Genomic DNA, 13,864 nt, shown 5'->3' with positions numbered 1-13,864 from the left:
TACGCGGGGCTCTCACTGTTGTGGCCTCTCCCGTTGCGGAGCACAGGCTCCGGACACGCAGGCTCAGCGGCCATGGCTTACGGGCCCAGCCGCTCCGCAGCATGCGGGATCTTCCCGGACTGGGGCACGAACCTGTGTCCCCTGCATCGGCAGGCGGACTCTCAACCACTGCGCCACCAGGGAGGCCCTTTAAGATTTTTTGTTCTAGTTCTGTAAAAAATGCCACTGGTAATTTGATAGGGATTGCATTGAAACTGTAGATTGCTTTGGGTAGTATAGTCATTTTCACAATCCTGATATGTTTCTATTTGCGATATCTCTTGCTCTTGGCTTCTGATTCCAGCCTTTTGTTCCCTTCTTGGAGAAACGGGGAAAAATACTCTTACATACTCTTTTGAGGGTAAGATTTTGGTTATCTTTATTTGTGAAGGCAACTTTTAATTTACCTGCTTGTTTCATTCATTCATCCAATAAATGTTTATTGCCCACCTACTCCATACCAGGTACTATGCTAGTCACTAGCACTAAAAAATATTTTATTATGACCAACATTTAAATTATTTTCGAGTAAAGTGTTTTAAGGAGAGGACAGTGTGAAAGAAGTCTCATGTCAGCAGAGAAATATTTTCTGTACTGTCTGGTAAATTTCTTTTTTTTTTTCAGAATTGCTACTGGCTAGGAAATGATGATGGCTTCCCCTTCTGACAGAACTGCTAATGTTGGCTTGCTGTGCTTGTGCCCTTTGTGCTGAGGAGGCGAGAGGCATTTGGAGAGTCTTAATTTCACCGGAACGCTGCACCTGTTGCTGGCTAGTCTTGCATATGAAATCCAGAACCTAGAGTCACTTGCTTTCATTTCCTTTTCCTGCCCCCTCTTTCCGGCGTGGAGGTTCTCAGTTTAGTAACTCATATGAAAAGTAACCACCTTGTTCCTTTGGGGCTATGGTTTTAATGCCCTCGGGAGTGGAAGTGTTAGGGCCATTTGTCAGTCTGTTGTGGAAAGACATATCTGAGTGGCCTGAAGATCCTGACGCTTGTGTCTGTGCCAGAGGTTGGGACTGGGGTGGGGAGCAGCTGCTATGGCTGCTTGATACCTGGAAGCTGATTGCTATTGAGGAACATGTACTTCCTCTTGCTTTCATATGGTTTTTGGCTATGACTCTGAGGAAGAGAGGAAGTATTATATAGTATTGGTTACTCTCAGAAAAATAACTTTGAAACCTCTGGGCTTCACGTTGGTTCAGGCAGTGCTGTTGACAGCCAGCAAGCTGCTTCTAGAAGTCCCACAATGGGATGAGAGGAAAGACTTTGGGGCAGGGAGTTGGTTCAGAGGTTCAGAACACCCACGGCATGAATATGGTGTTTTACTCGGTGTCATGAAACCTTAGTTACCTCATGTTTCAAACAGGACTTGAGGTATCGACACAGCTTAACTTGTAAGACTTTTGCAGGCATCCATGAAAATAAATGTGAAAGAACTTTAAAGTTCAGGGGTCCCTAAAATTGGTCAGTTTTTACTGACCAAATTACATACTGAGGTTCCAATAGAAACACTGGTAGTTCCAGCCCTCTACTGGAACTTGGCAACCTCTGGGAAGTCATTTTTAGTGCAGTATTCCTAATTTAAAACCAAGTTTGTTCTATTGGCTCTGTTTATAAATCTTTTATAGATAGACAGATTTACTCACGGACGTTCTCTGGAGGAGAAAGATTTTATGGAAAGCGGAGCTTTGTGTGAAATGGTACATAAATGGTCCCGACCTGCAAACTGTGGAATAGCTTTCTTACCATCAGGGACGGCCCTGGAGTAAGGGCCTGGCTTTCTTCTCCTCTTCTTTCTGGATCACCGTTGTTTTCACTTTTGTACCTTCTGGTATTGTTTCCAAGTTCTACCCTCCCATCTTCCTCCCTGTTCTCTGCCATTTCTTAGAATATGTTAATAACAGGCCGTTTGTACATTTCTTGCCTTTGCCGTGTTCAGTCCCCCCTTGTTTGGTAGCCGCTGCCCTCTCCTTTCCCCTTTTGCAGGCCCCGGCCTATCTCAGGGGCCGATCCGCGAGGCAGTGACAGTGAGCACCACATACACCCTCTGCAGCACTGGTGTTCCCTCACTCTGCTGGCCTGGGAACTGGTTCTCGTCTGCACTGCATGGAACAGAGTAGGCGCTCAGTAAACAAATCAGTTAGCTGACGGGCTCCCACAGACCCAAAGACCAGGAATCTTGTTCCTAAGTTGCATGGCTCATAAATTCTTGACCGATAACCCTTACTTGCATTCTCTGTTCCTTACCTGGTTATTGCTTGGAAACTGTTTCATCCTAGAAATCCTGGAACTGAAATACTCAAGGTCATCTCCTTGGCATTGGTTCTGCCTCGTTATTGCCTGGATCCTTCATTTTCTCCCCATTCCCAGTCCTCAGCTGTCACAAGTAGATGATTATGTCTCATTCCCATGGCCAGAGATATGACACATGGGAGTGGGGTGGGTGTGCCCGTTAGCAGGCAGGACTATCTTTGCGTGGTTTCAGCTGCAGGCTGAATATACAGATGACTCACGGAAGTTAATACCCATATCTAATGAGTGGCTTCAGATTTGCATAAGGGCCTAAGAGCTCCACAGGAAACATTGAATTGAGCTTGTCACTGCAGGTGACCAGGGAACAAAGTATTATGGATGGCACATCTGGATTCATAGGCTGTTGTGCCTTAGGGGACTCTTAGGTCACTTCTCCCACTAGATGTTTTCACTGCTGACAGCAAAGAATAGTCCCCATGTTTCTTTTCTTCACACCTTCTCATGGAGCTTGAGTGTTCTGGAACCTTCTAGGAACTAGAGAAGTTTCCCTCACAGTGGCAGCAGATGTACTTCAAGAAAACTCACTGGCTGATCTTTGCTCCACAGCCCTGCAGCTTGCCAATGAGATTGCCTCTACTCTTATAGCACTTCCATTTCCAAATTAATCCTTCTTTTACATTCCCCAAAACACCCTTCTCGCTTGGTCACAGCTCTCTAGTCCCTTTCTGCAATGCTGCGGTCTGCCCCAGAACTGCTATCTTTTAATCTAATTAATTAATTTATTTTTGGCTGCCCTGGGTTTTTGTTGCTGCGCGTGGGCCTTCTCTAGCTGCAGGGAGCAGGGGCCACTCTTCATTGCGGTGCGTGGACTTCTCATTGCGGTGGCTTCTCTTTGTTGCGGAGCACGGGCTCTAGGTGCATGGGCTTCAGTAGTTGTGGCACGCGGGCTCAGTAATTGTGGCTCGTGGGCTCTAGAGCGCAGGCTCAGTAGTTGTGGCACGTGGGCTTAGTTGCTCTGCAGCATGTGGGATCTTCCCAGACCAGGGCCTGAACCCGTGTCCCCTGCATTGGCAGGCGGATTCTTTACCACTGCGCCACCAGGGAAGTCCCCAGAACTGCTATTTTTGATTTTGGTTGTATCATAGACCGTGGCACCTCCTTTCTGCATCAGGCGGACTTGTTGTGTAAGCTCTTTGGGTGTGAGAGACGCCCAGGGTTCCTCTCACTGTCCTGGTCCACTCTTACTCTTACGGTTACTCTGATGTCTTCCACATCAGCTCGTGTCTCTTCTTTCAGTAAATGCTCATTAAGTCCTTACAATGTTCCAGGCTCCATGCTAAAGGATGACAATACAAAGGTAAATGAGAAATGACAACACTTACTTTTCACCTGATTGATAAAAACAGAACATTTAGAAAATTCAGGAGAATTACTCCCTTTCTCTTTCCTTTTTGGTAATGTTTTAAAAATTCTCTTTCGTTGTAAAGCATTTGAGTTTTATTCGTCTCTTTTGATGTCTCCTTCAACAACTATTCCTGCTCCCTAAAGAACCATGGTGATAACCTTCCTTCCTTCTGCTAGAGTGAGGTGTTTGCTACCTGAGTGGCTGTCCCAGGGACCCCTGTTTTAAGCAGTAGGCACTGCAGGGTTCCAGGGCCCTGGCAGATTGGATCCTGGCTTTTACAGAGCAGTGACATCACTCGGCATCTGTGCAGTGTTGGCCTGTTCTACCACGATTGCTGTCCGCCACCGGATACCTCACCTCTGTCGGTTCCAGGCAGTTGTCACTTCTGTTTGGAAGCAACACTGACAGTGAGAAACCTGCCATGTTGTGCACACACGCGTGCACCCCCCCCCCCCACACACACACACAGTCTGTTGTGAGAGGAGGGCCACTCTGGGAGGGAACCCTCCTCCCCTCTCTTGATGTAGGAAGAGCACGGGTATACCTACTACCTCTCTCTACCCCCCTCATTATGGGATTTGGTGGTGGTGTTCTTTACCTCTTACTCTCACTGCTTTTGTGCACTTTTCCTGAGATAATTGTAAGAAAGGTTATAATTTTATCTTGAAATACAATGTCTAGGAACTTTTCTTTTAATTCATCATTCCAAGTAAGTGTCTTTGCACCTTAGAAAACAAAACTAAAATATTGAAAATGTGCTTTCTTTCCTCTTTCATTGGCATGTTCCTTAATGTCTGCATTGGAGATCAGCCTATGTGTGGTTGGGATAAATTCTAAACTCTTTGATGGTGGGGATTTTTGTGTAGCTCTCTCTAACATAATTTTGTTGGTTATAATGTCATTCAATTCCATTAGTACACTAATATGGAAACAAAGGCATGGTTTCAGATTTTATTTATATCTTTGTGCTTTGGAAAAACAATCTCATGAGAAATCATTCAGCCCATTAAATACCATCTTTGATGTTACTTTTTTGGGTTTGCTTGTTTTTAGAAAAGTTTTCCTGGCTTTCGCTCTTTGTAATTGCAACAGTAGCATAGCAAGTATTTTTAGATATGTTTTGTTAGGATCATGTGAAAAATCTTTTTCGTGTCAACATGTTGAATTTTGTTAGTAATCTTTAACGTGATCAAGAACAAAGGTAGAATTTCTTAGCTAGAAAAGAATGAGTTAAAAAAAAATCCCAATACGTTCTTTGATGATTGGAAAAGCCATATTCTATATTTTTACTTAGGTGAAAATATTCAAGAGATTGAATTAAATATCAGCTTCTTGGGCTTCCCTAGTGGCGCAGTGGTTGAGAGTCCGCCTGCCGATGCAGGGGACACGGGTTCGTGCCCCGGTCCGGGAAGATCCCACGTGCCGCGGAGCAGCTGGGCCCGTGAGCCATGGCCGCTGGGCCTGCGCGTCCGGAGCCTGTGCTCCGCAATGGGAGAGCCCACAACAGTGAGAGGCCCACGTACCGCAAAAAAAAAAAAAAAAAAAAAAAGGCAGCTTCTTGAGGGCAGAGACTATGCCTTTTTCATTTTTGTATTCTTCTTGGGTGTAGCACTGTTACAGTCAGAGGAGTTGGCTCAGTTGGTGGAGAGCCTTGTGAACTTCATGAAGAAGATTAGACTCCACCCTCCTTCCTTGCATGGGAAATCTTTAAGGATTTTGAAGCTAGAGAGTTGCAAGTACTTTAGAAAGATCAATCTCTGGAGGCTCTGTGGGAGGGTGAATTGGAGGAAAGAGAGCCTGGAGGCAGAGGCAACATTGGAGGTGAAAGAGGATGTGGTGTGAAGGTAGGTGGGAGATGCATGAGGCCACGGATTTCATAGGTACAGGTCTACACTCCCTCATTTGCAGTTGTAATAGCTAAAAAGAGCTCTAAAAACTGAAAGGTATTTTCTTTGTAATTCATTTGATAGTAAAACCCGAGCTTGACCCGAGCTCATTTGGTGGCAAAATTGTACCTGAAGTGTTGGGATGTTTTTAAAGTCTTTCCTTATCCCACTCACCTCATAAAATACACATATTTACTGCAGAAGTATTAGTGTGTTTGATTAGGGGAAATTGCCCTGGATCTCGCTGTTTTTGTTTTAATGTAATGTATAGCCTATGTGCAGTGTAACTTTTCTCAAACGGGAAAAGTTCTGATTTGGCAACACATCTGGTCTAAGGGTTTTGGACAAGGGATTGTGAAACTCTATTTGACCTGTGTTTACAAGATAAGACTCGCAGATTAGGTATGAAGAGCATTGTGGAGGAAATAAACATTTCTAGCCTGGAAGACTCAATGGTTAATGATGAAACTACCTCATCCATATTAAACAGGTCTTTTGGGGGGATCAGAAACATTCATTAGATAGTGAATGAAACGATGCATTTTTGAAGTGTTGCTTATGTGCAGGATCTGGGATTGAATCATGAACCAGAAAAAGGGAACAATTGGAGAAATTTGAATAAGATCTCTAGAGTAGTTCATTGTACTGCATCAGTGCTAATTTTTTGGTTTCAATAATGATACTCTGGTTATGTAAGATGATAACATTTGGGGAAGCTGGGTGAAGGGAATATGAAAACTCTGTGTACTATTTTTACAACTTTTTGGGTAAATCTAAAATTATTTCAAGTTTTAAAAAATGAGGAGAAAGTTGCTTGTCAAACCAAGAAATGGTATCATCCATGCTCCCTTTAAGTAGAGAATATCTGTTAGCAGGAATATGGTTTTCTTAGAGATTTTGAACTCTAAAAATGCAAGTTGAGTAGACTTTCAAAGTCAGGTCTCTACCCCCTTCCCAATTTTTTTTAAGGCTGACCTTGTTTTTACAGAAGATTAATTGAAAACATTTTGATCCGAGAAAAAGGCTTGATCCTAGCTTATGTGCATACAGAAGAGTTACAACATGAAGCCCGTTGTGTCTGGACAGTTCATGGGAAGTGTTGTAACTTGTATTCCCTCACATTTGGTTTCTCTGGTGTTGGAGGGTGTGGTTTATCTCTGGCTTTTGTCTGCTGCTCTGCAGGTTTAGGTGTAGGTTCAGTAGTTAGGACGGACAGTTGTAATAAGATGTGCAAAGCCCAGAGGGTTTGCAGATAATAGAGAGAATGAAGAAAATGTCTGTCATTAATGGTCAAGGTTGGCTGACCTGGGCTTGGCTGTGCTGATGTGCCCGGTGTATGTCTCCCCAGTGGACGGAGGATTAGTCTTGAATGCCTCTGCTTCACTCTCTCACTTCCACAGCACCTCCTGTAGTTTCAGTTGATTTGTTCTGTAATTCTGCAGTCCACTCCTTTCTTTCCTTTTGGATGAGAGTAAACCTAGGCTGGCAGCCAGTTGCTGTTGAGCTATAATAGAGCTAGTGGTATGTACAAAATTTGATTACTGCTGTCAACACCAGATTGAATAAGAACGTGCATACCCTAGACAGATACTTGCAACTTAAATGGCCTATTGATTTCACAAGAACTAGAAATGAGGCCACCGTGTTATCTAGCAGAAGAAGGGGTCAGTGGATAGACGTTACAGAGTAGTTGTTAAAAGTGCGCTTCTTTTAGATCTTTTTGGAAGAACTTTCAGATAACTTTGATAAACTGATTGTTGCTTCTGATTTTCTTCAAGTCCAGTGTTTGCAGAAACTCCATTGTAGGCTTGGTACTTGTTTTTGTTCAGTGGTTTGCCTTTCCTGTGTAGAATCTAGTTTAGAAATTGTACTGGGTGATACAGACCATATTTGCTCCTGAACTATGATGACATTTCCACTTAGCTTAATATGAATGTTTTAGAAATTTCCCACAGTGGAAAGTTCTATTTGACACAGGAAGGTTCAGCGGTCAGTTTCATAGTCAGCTGTATGCCAAGAAATAACGAAAACAATGGATTATACAGTGCAGCCTTGAGACATGGCAAATTTCTTAGAAGATGAACGATCATATTATTAATACATCTTGTAAGGCCTCAGGCCTTATATTGAAAAATAAGGGAAAAAGTTATTTTTCTTTTTTAACGTCTTTATTGGAGTATAATTGCTTTACACTGGTGTGTTAGTTTCTGCTGTATAACAAAGTGAATCAGCTATGTATATACATATATCCCCATATCCCCACCCTCTTGCGTCTCCCTTCCACCCTCCCTATCCCACCTCTCTAGGTGGTCACAAAGCACTGAGCCGATCTCCCTGTGCTATGTAGCTGCTTCCCACTAGCTATCGATTTTACATTTGGTAGTGTATATATGTCCCTGCCACTCTCTCACTTCGTCCCAGCTTACCCTTCCCCCTCCCCGTGTCCTCAAGTCCATTCTCTACGTCTGCATCTTTATTCCTGTCCTGCCCTTAGGTTCTTCAGAACCATTTTTATTTTTAGATTCCATATGTATGTGTCAGCATACGGTGTTTGTTTTTCTCTTTCTGACTTACTTCACTCTGTACGACAGTCTCTAGGTCCATCCACCTCACTACAAATAACTCAGTTTCGTTTCTTTTTATGGCTGAGTATTATTCCATTGTGTATATGTGCCACATCTTCTTTATCCATTCATCTGTCGATGGACACTTAGGTTGCTTCCATGTCCTGGCTATTGTAAATAGAGCTACAATGAACATTGTGGTACATGACTCTTTTTGAATTATGGTTTTCTCAGTGTCTATGCTCAGTAGTGGGATTGCTGGGTCGTATGGTAGTTCTGTTTTTAGTTTTTTGAGGACCCTCCATACTGTTCTCCGTAGTGGCTGTATCAATTTACATTCCCACCAACGGTGCAGGCAAGAGGGTTCCGTTTTCTCCACACCCTCTCTAGCATTTATTGTTTGTAGATTGAAAAAGTTATTTTTTAAAGCGTGTAGCCTTTCTGTATTTTCTTTCCTATGCTTTATGTAGATTTTATTCTGTTTAATTTTTTTAACGGATTAAAAAATTAATATCCTAAAATAGAATGTTTTAGGAAAGAGATAATTAACATCATTGTACATGAATTTGTTCAAACACCAGCGGGGTCTGAAAAAATGATAATCCCTCTAAATTAGATTGAGTTAGATTAGATAATCCCTTTGAATTGGAAAATATGTTAATATGAGTTAGATTGGATTAGATTTTTTGAATTTCAAATTAGATAATCTCTTTGAATTTTATTGGATAATCCCTTTGAATTAGATAATGCCTTTGAATTAGAATAGTTACTATCCTTCTCCCAATATCACATTTTTTAGAGAAAAGGGGAAAATGTTGCTAGTGTCTAGATCCTGACTTGTCCCTCTTGACTTCCTTAAAATTTTGTGATATCCTCAATCTTAAATTAAATCTGGTCTAAAATTTCTTCCTGTAAATAATTATGGTTATTCACTTATAAAAGGCTGCTTTAATTGAGACTGTTTCTATTTAGGAAGAAGACAAATACAGAAAGACAGGTGGAAACCACTGATTTATAAATTATTAAGTGTCATATTTTCATTGAGAATTTAATTGTCTTGTAAGTTTTCCTAAGCAGCCCTTGGGTAGGGGAAGAAGAGCCAACTGCTTTAGCAGCCTCTTGCTAGAGATATAATCTGAAGGCCAGCAGTATTTAGCGGGTATATTATACAAGATTAAAATGTTGAAATTCTTTCATACCTATTGGAAAATTGCCACTGGTAAAGCTAGACACCTTCAAGATCTTGCTTCAGCACTGTAGCCAGTATCCATTCTGATTAAGTGGTACCCATGTCTTACTGGTTGTTTTGTATTTTGAGTATTTAGCCCTGCCTATATAAATGGAGGCATTTGGGGGATACTGATGCAAATTGGGCTTTGATAACCATCAGGGAAATGTATATCAAACCACAGTGAGATGTCACTTCATACCTACTAGGGTGGCTATAATAAAAAAAACAGATAACAATAAGAGTTGGTGAGGATGGAGAGAATTGGAACCTTCATGAATTGCTAGTGGGAATGTAAGATGGTGCAGCCACTTTGGCAGTTCTTCCAAAGGTTAACCACAGTTATTATATGATCCAGCAATGCTACTCCTGGGTATATATACTCCAGAGAAATGAAAACATAGGTCAACATAAAAACTTGTACATGAATGCTCATAGTGGCATTATTCATATTAGCCAAAAGGTAGAAACAACCCAAATGTCCATCAACTGATAAGTGAATAAATAAAATGTAGCATATTCATTCAATGGAAGATTATTCAGCCTAAAAAGAAATGACATACTGGCATACTACAACATAAATGAAACTCTGAAAACATGCTAAGTAAAAGAAGTCAGTCATAAAAGACCACATATTCTACGATTTCAGTTATGTGATGTGCTCAGGACAGGCAAATCTATAGAGACTGAAATTAAATTTTTTTGGTTGACTAAGGCTGGTGGGTAGGGAGAGAAAATGAAGAGTGAGTGCTTTTTGGGGGTGATGAAAATGTTCTAAAATTGATTGTGGTGATGGAAACACAACTCTGAAAATATACTAATAACCACTGAATTATACACCTTAAATGTGTTAATTGGATACTATGTGAATTATATCTCAACAAAGCTGTTACAAAAAAAAAAGAATTGGGCTTTGACTATGTGATATAATCTGTATCACTGTGCTTTCCATTGTTTCTGTCTTCACAGCAATCCCAGAGACAGGTGAGGTCCCTACTCCCATTTTACAGATTTGGAGATTGAGGCTTAGAGAGAGTATTTTGCCATTCATATGGCTTCTAGTCTAGAAAAATACTGAGATAAGGAGGAGGAGAGTGGGCCGAGTACTGACTGGTTCTCTTTTCTGTATGTCAGCCAGTAGCAGGAAGAGAGATGCCTTCTGATTTAAATCTGTGTGTATCCTGACAAGGGTACCTATGTTATGAAAATCTTTGCTTATAAGTAGAAAGTTTCTATTTCGAAGCAGGAGAGAAAAAAGAGTTAAACAGGAATAAGAAAGCAGATGAGGCAATGTGGGTAATGATTTTCCTTGCTTGTTGTATGTGTGTGGATGACATCTGCATAAATGATATAGCAAAAGAGCAAGGCAAATACACAAGATAGAATAGGCTGGAAAATATGAATCAAAACTGTTACCTCTCATCTTATTATTCTGTGTGGTTGAGTTTATTTTTTCCATAATAGCAATCTCTAAGGAATGAAGAAGAAATCCTTTTGAGTTTCACTTTTTCCAAGGTGTATATGCATATTAAAGTGAAATAACAAGTCTGATTTATTCTTTGAAGTATAGTTAATATGTAACGAAACTCTTTAGCCCAGCTGTATACTCAGGGCAAACGCCTCTGTTTATGTTCATAGTGGGTAAGGAGGTGGGTGGAGGTGCCCTTTACCAGCTGACACTGTCAAAAACAGGAAGCAAAGTTATAATCTCTTTGTAGTAGATCAGAAACATTCAAAGGCTCTTAGCTGTGACAATTAAAAAAACAACAAAAAATGAGGTAAGGAATTTTCACTCACTGCGAAGTGTGACTTCCTGTCTGGTATTTAGAGGAGATTCAGTTAGGTTTAGTCAGATCCTCTCATGGGAAAAATAAAAGCCACCCCGAAACAGGACATCCCAGTGTGCAGTTCGCAGGCTGCTTTTGTTAAAATCCACTTCCTCTGCATCTTTTTCCTCCTCACTTAAGCAAATGTAGGTGATGAGTGGCCCGGCGGCCACCGCATTTCGTTGGAAAAAGTGCAGATTTGATTTGTCACGGCAAGTAGCTCGCCAGGCCAGCAAACATTTACCAGGTAAGTTTGTCAACTTGCATGACTCCCAGCCCTCCCGCCCGTGAGGTTATGAAAAGAGGACATCAGCAAAGACAGGGCTCTCTCGGTCACTTACTGAACCCAGTGTGTTAAGTAATGGCCAGCCGGTGATGGGAACAGCCCGGCCCGTTCCTCCTGACGCCACATCTGTTGTAGACTCTAAATAGTCAAGACCAGCGCTGTGGGCTTCATCCTTCGCTTCAGCACGCGATTGTTTTCCACTTCTTGGCTTCTTAGGAAAAAGCACTCAAGGAGCCATACCTTTGTTGAGACAAATGTACTTCATGTATTTTCAAACTAGCTTATTATGTATTGACTGTTTACTGTCCTGTAGAGAAAGTTTCCTTTATGCTGTTGTATGATGATAGCTTACTGTGCTGATTAAAAATGTATTTTACTTTTAAAAATAGTTCAGAGCTGATTAAGGGGAGGATCAGACATTTTGTACTTTTGAGGGGGCTGTAAATGGAGGAGTTTTGCTTTAAGGCAGTCTTGTTCAGAAGAAATGCAGACACAGAACTTCACGTTGGATTTGGTCATTGTCACTGGAGTTTACTTCCAGGGTGACCTAGTTTTTCTAATGGGTTCAGATGTCCATATCTTGTTTAATCTATGTATTTGTGTCCTGGCCATGTAAGTTTTCTGAAGAAAAAAAAAAACTCAAGTGATGTGTAATATTTGGCCTTATGTATCATGCTTGAATATTGTTACTATGGGACAACTTTTAGGCTGGTTAGAATTTTTAAAAAATGGTTTTCTTTCCTTTGGAATTACTCTTTCCCTCTTAATGTTTTCCTTCCTAACTCCATATGAATGATGTGGTAAATGCTGGTAGCCATCCTCTCTCTGGAGCACATTTCAACTAAAATGCTTGGAGCAGCCCATATTTTCTTAGCAAATTTGGTTTCTTGGCCAAGTGTAATAGGAAATCAGTGTGCTATAATTCTCTTTTTTGGCTATTACTTTTCTCTCTTATTTAAAGATCAATGTGGTCTCAACAGAGAATTAAAATACCTATCAGGAACTGAATTAAAACCCCACGGACAGGAGCAGCATTGCAGCCTGTAGCCTTTCAAAGGTATCTCTTGACTCTCACTTAATCCTCTTTCTTCGCCCCCCCCCCCCCCCCCCGCCCCCGGCATGAATAATCTTCTTCGTGTTACTGTCTTGCTACAGAGGGTCTCAGGTAACTATACCCCCCCCCCCCCCCCCCGCCCCCGGCATGAATAATCTTCTTCGTGTTACTGTCTTGCTACAGAGGGTCTCAGGTAACTATAGTGGTTGAAATCAGAAGATAATTAGAAGAAAAAAATACAAACAAACATTTAAATATTAAGCAAACTTTTAAATGAGTAGACTGCAGCTTTAAATATGAATTCTGGTTCGTTCAGATAACATTCTTTCCTGCCCTGTGATCAGTCCAAAGGCTTTAAGAAAATAGAAAGCATTTAAAAAAAAAAATAAATAAATAATTTATTTGTTAAATAATTATTAAAATTTATTAAAATAAATTTTAAATAATTAAATAAATTTTAATGGAAATTTTATTTTATTTTTTTAAAATAAATATTTCAGGGCATTCTATTTTAATAGAAATAGAAAAATCAGTATTACATGATTTCAGATTCTATAAGGGCCTAGACGCTCTTCTTATTGGCTGTTATTAATTTACTGTTTTCTTGAATCTGCAGGGTAGATCTCTTTAGTGATCTTGTTATAAAGATATAAAAAAGAGTACATGTTTATGGATGGCATATTCCAACAGTGGCCTTTTTTGGTCTTCAAAGCAGTCTCCATAATAGATTAAACTTTGGGGTGAATCCATTATTTACAGACCTCAAGTAAGCTGGAAAGAGTGATGAAACCATAAGTGTTTTGCATTAAACTCTTGACCATACAGGGGTTGATGTTTCAAATGACTGCTGCAGAACCTAACGGGAATAATAGAACAAGTAATAAAATGGAATAAATGAAAATATATATTTGTTCAAAATTAGCCTTTCAGTGTTATTTTTGAAATTGACCATTCTTTTGCCCTTTGTTGTCTTCTAAAATGTGGAACTCTAATTTAGCACATTTGCCTCTCAGCTACCCGTTGAGATATAACAAGGGAAAACTGAGTAAGCTGAAACCTGAGTATCTATATCTATCTATCTTTGATATAGAATCTTTATATTTTAAAATATTTACTTTTCCTTTACTTAATCTTGATATCTGTGTACAAATGACCAAAAGTTACAAATAATCTAATTGAAGGAGAACAAAGTTTAAAAAAAAAAAAGCCTTGCAAGTTTGAAATAAAAAATTATTTGGGGGCTTCCCTGGTGGCGCAGTGGTTGGGAGTCCGCCTGCCGATGCGGGGGGCGCGGGTTCGTGCCCCGGTCCGGGAGGGTCCC

General features: G+C 40.7%; 1 protein-coding gene across 10 annotated transcripts in view; it reads left to right on the top strand.

The window, feature by feature from the left end:
• The window catches only part of UTRN (utrophin), a 517,905-nt gene that overhangs the window by 51,169 nt on the left and 452,872 nt on the right, over positions 1 to 13,864 (top strand). For 2 of the 10 annotated variants that reach the window (XM_024122697.3, XM_024122698.3), the window contains exon 1: positions 10,625 to 11,450. The exons of 6 other annotated variants lie outside the window; for them this stretch is intronic. In XM_024122697.3, coding sequence (XP_023978465.1) covers positions 11,357 to 11,450 — 94 coding nt within the window. In that variant the 5' untranslated portion in view covers positions 10,625 to 11,356. Of the gene's footprint in view, positions 1 to 10,615; positions 11,451 to 13,864 lie in introns of those variants that run through there. 2 more of the 10 variants (XM_024122705.3, XM_055087454.1) reach the window with 2 other exon arrangements.

The sequence above is a fragment of the Physeter macrocephalus genome, chromosome 10, assembly GCF_002837175.3.
Source record: "Physeter macrocephalus isolate SW-GA chromosome 10, ASM283717v5, whole genome shotgun sequence".
Taxonomy (NCBI): Eukaryota; Metazoa; Chordata; class Mammalia; order Artiodactyla; family Physeteridae; genus Physeter; species Physeter macrocephalus.
The sequence above is the reverse complement of the archived record's forward strand: the minus strand, read 5'-3'. Positions and strand labels throughout refer to the sequence as shown.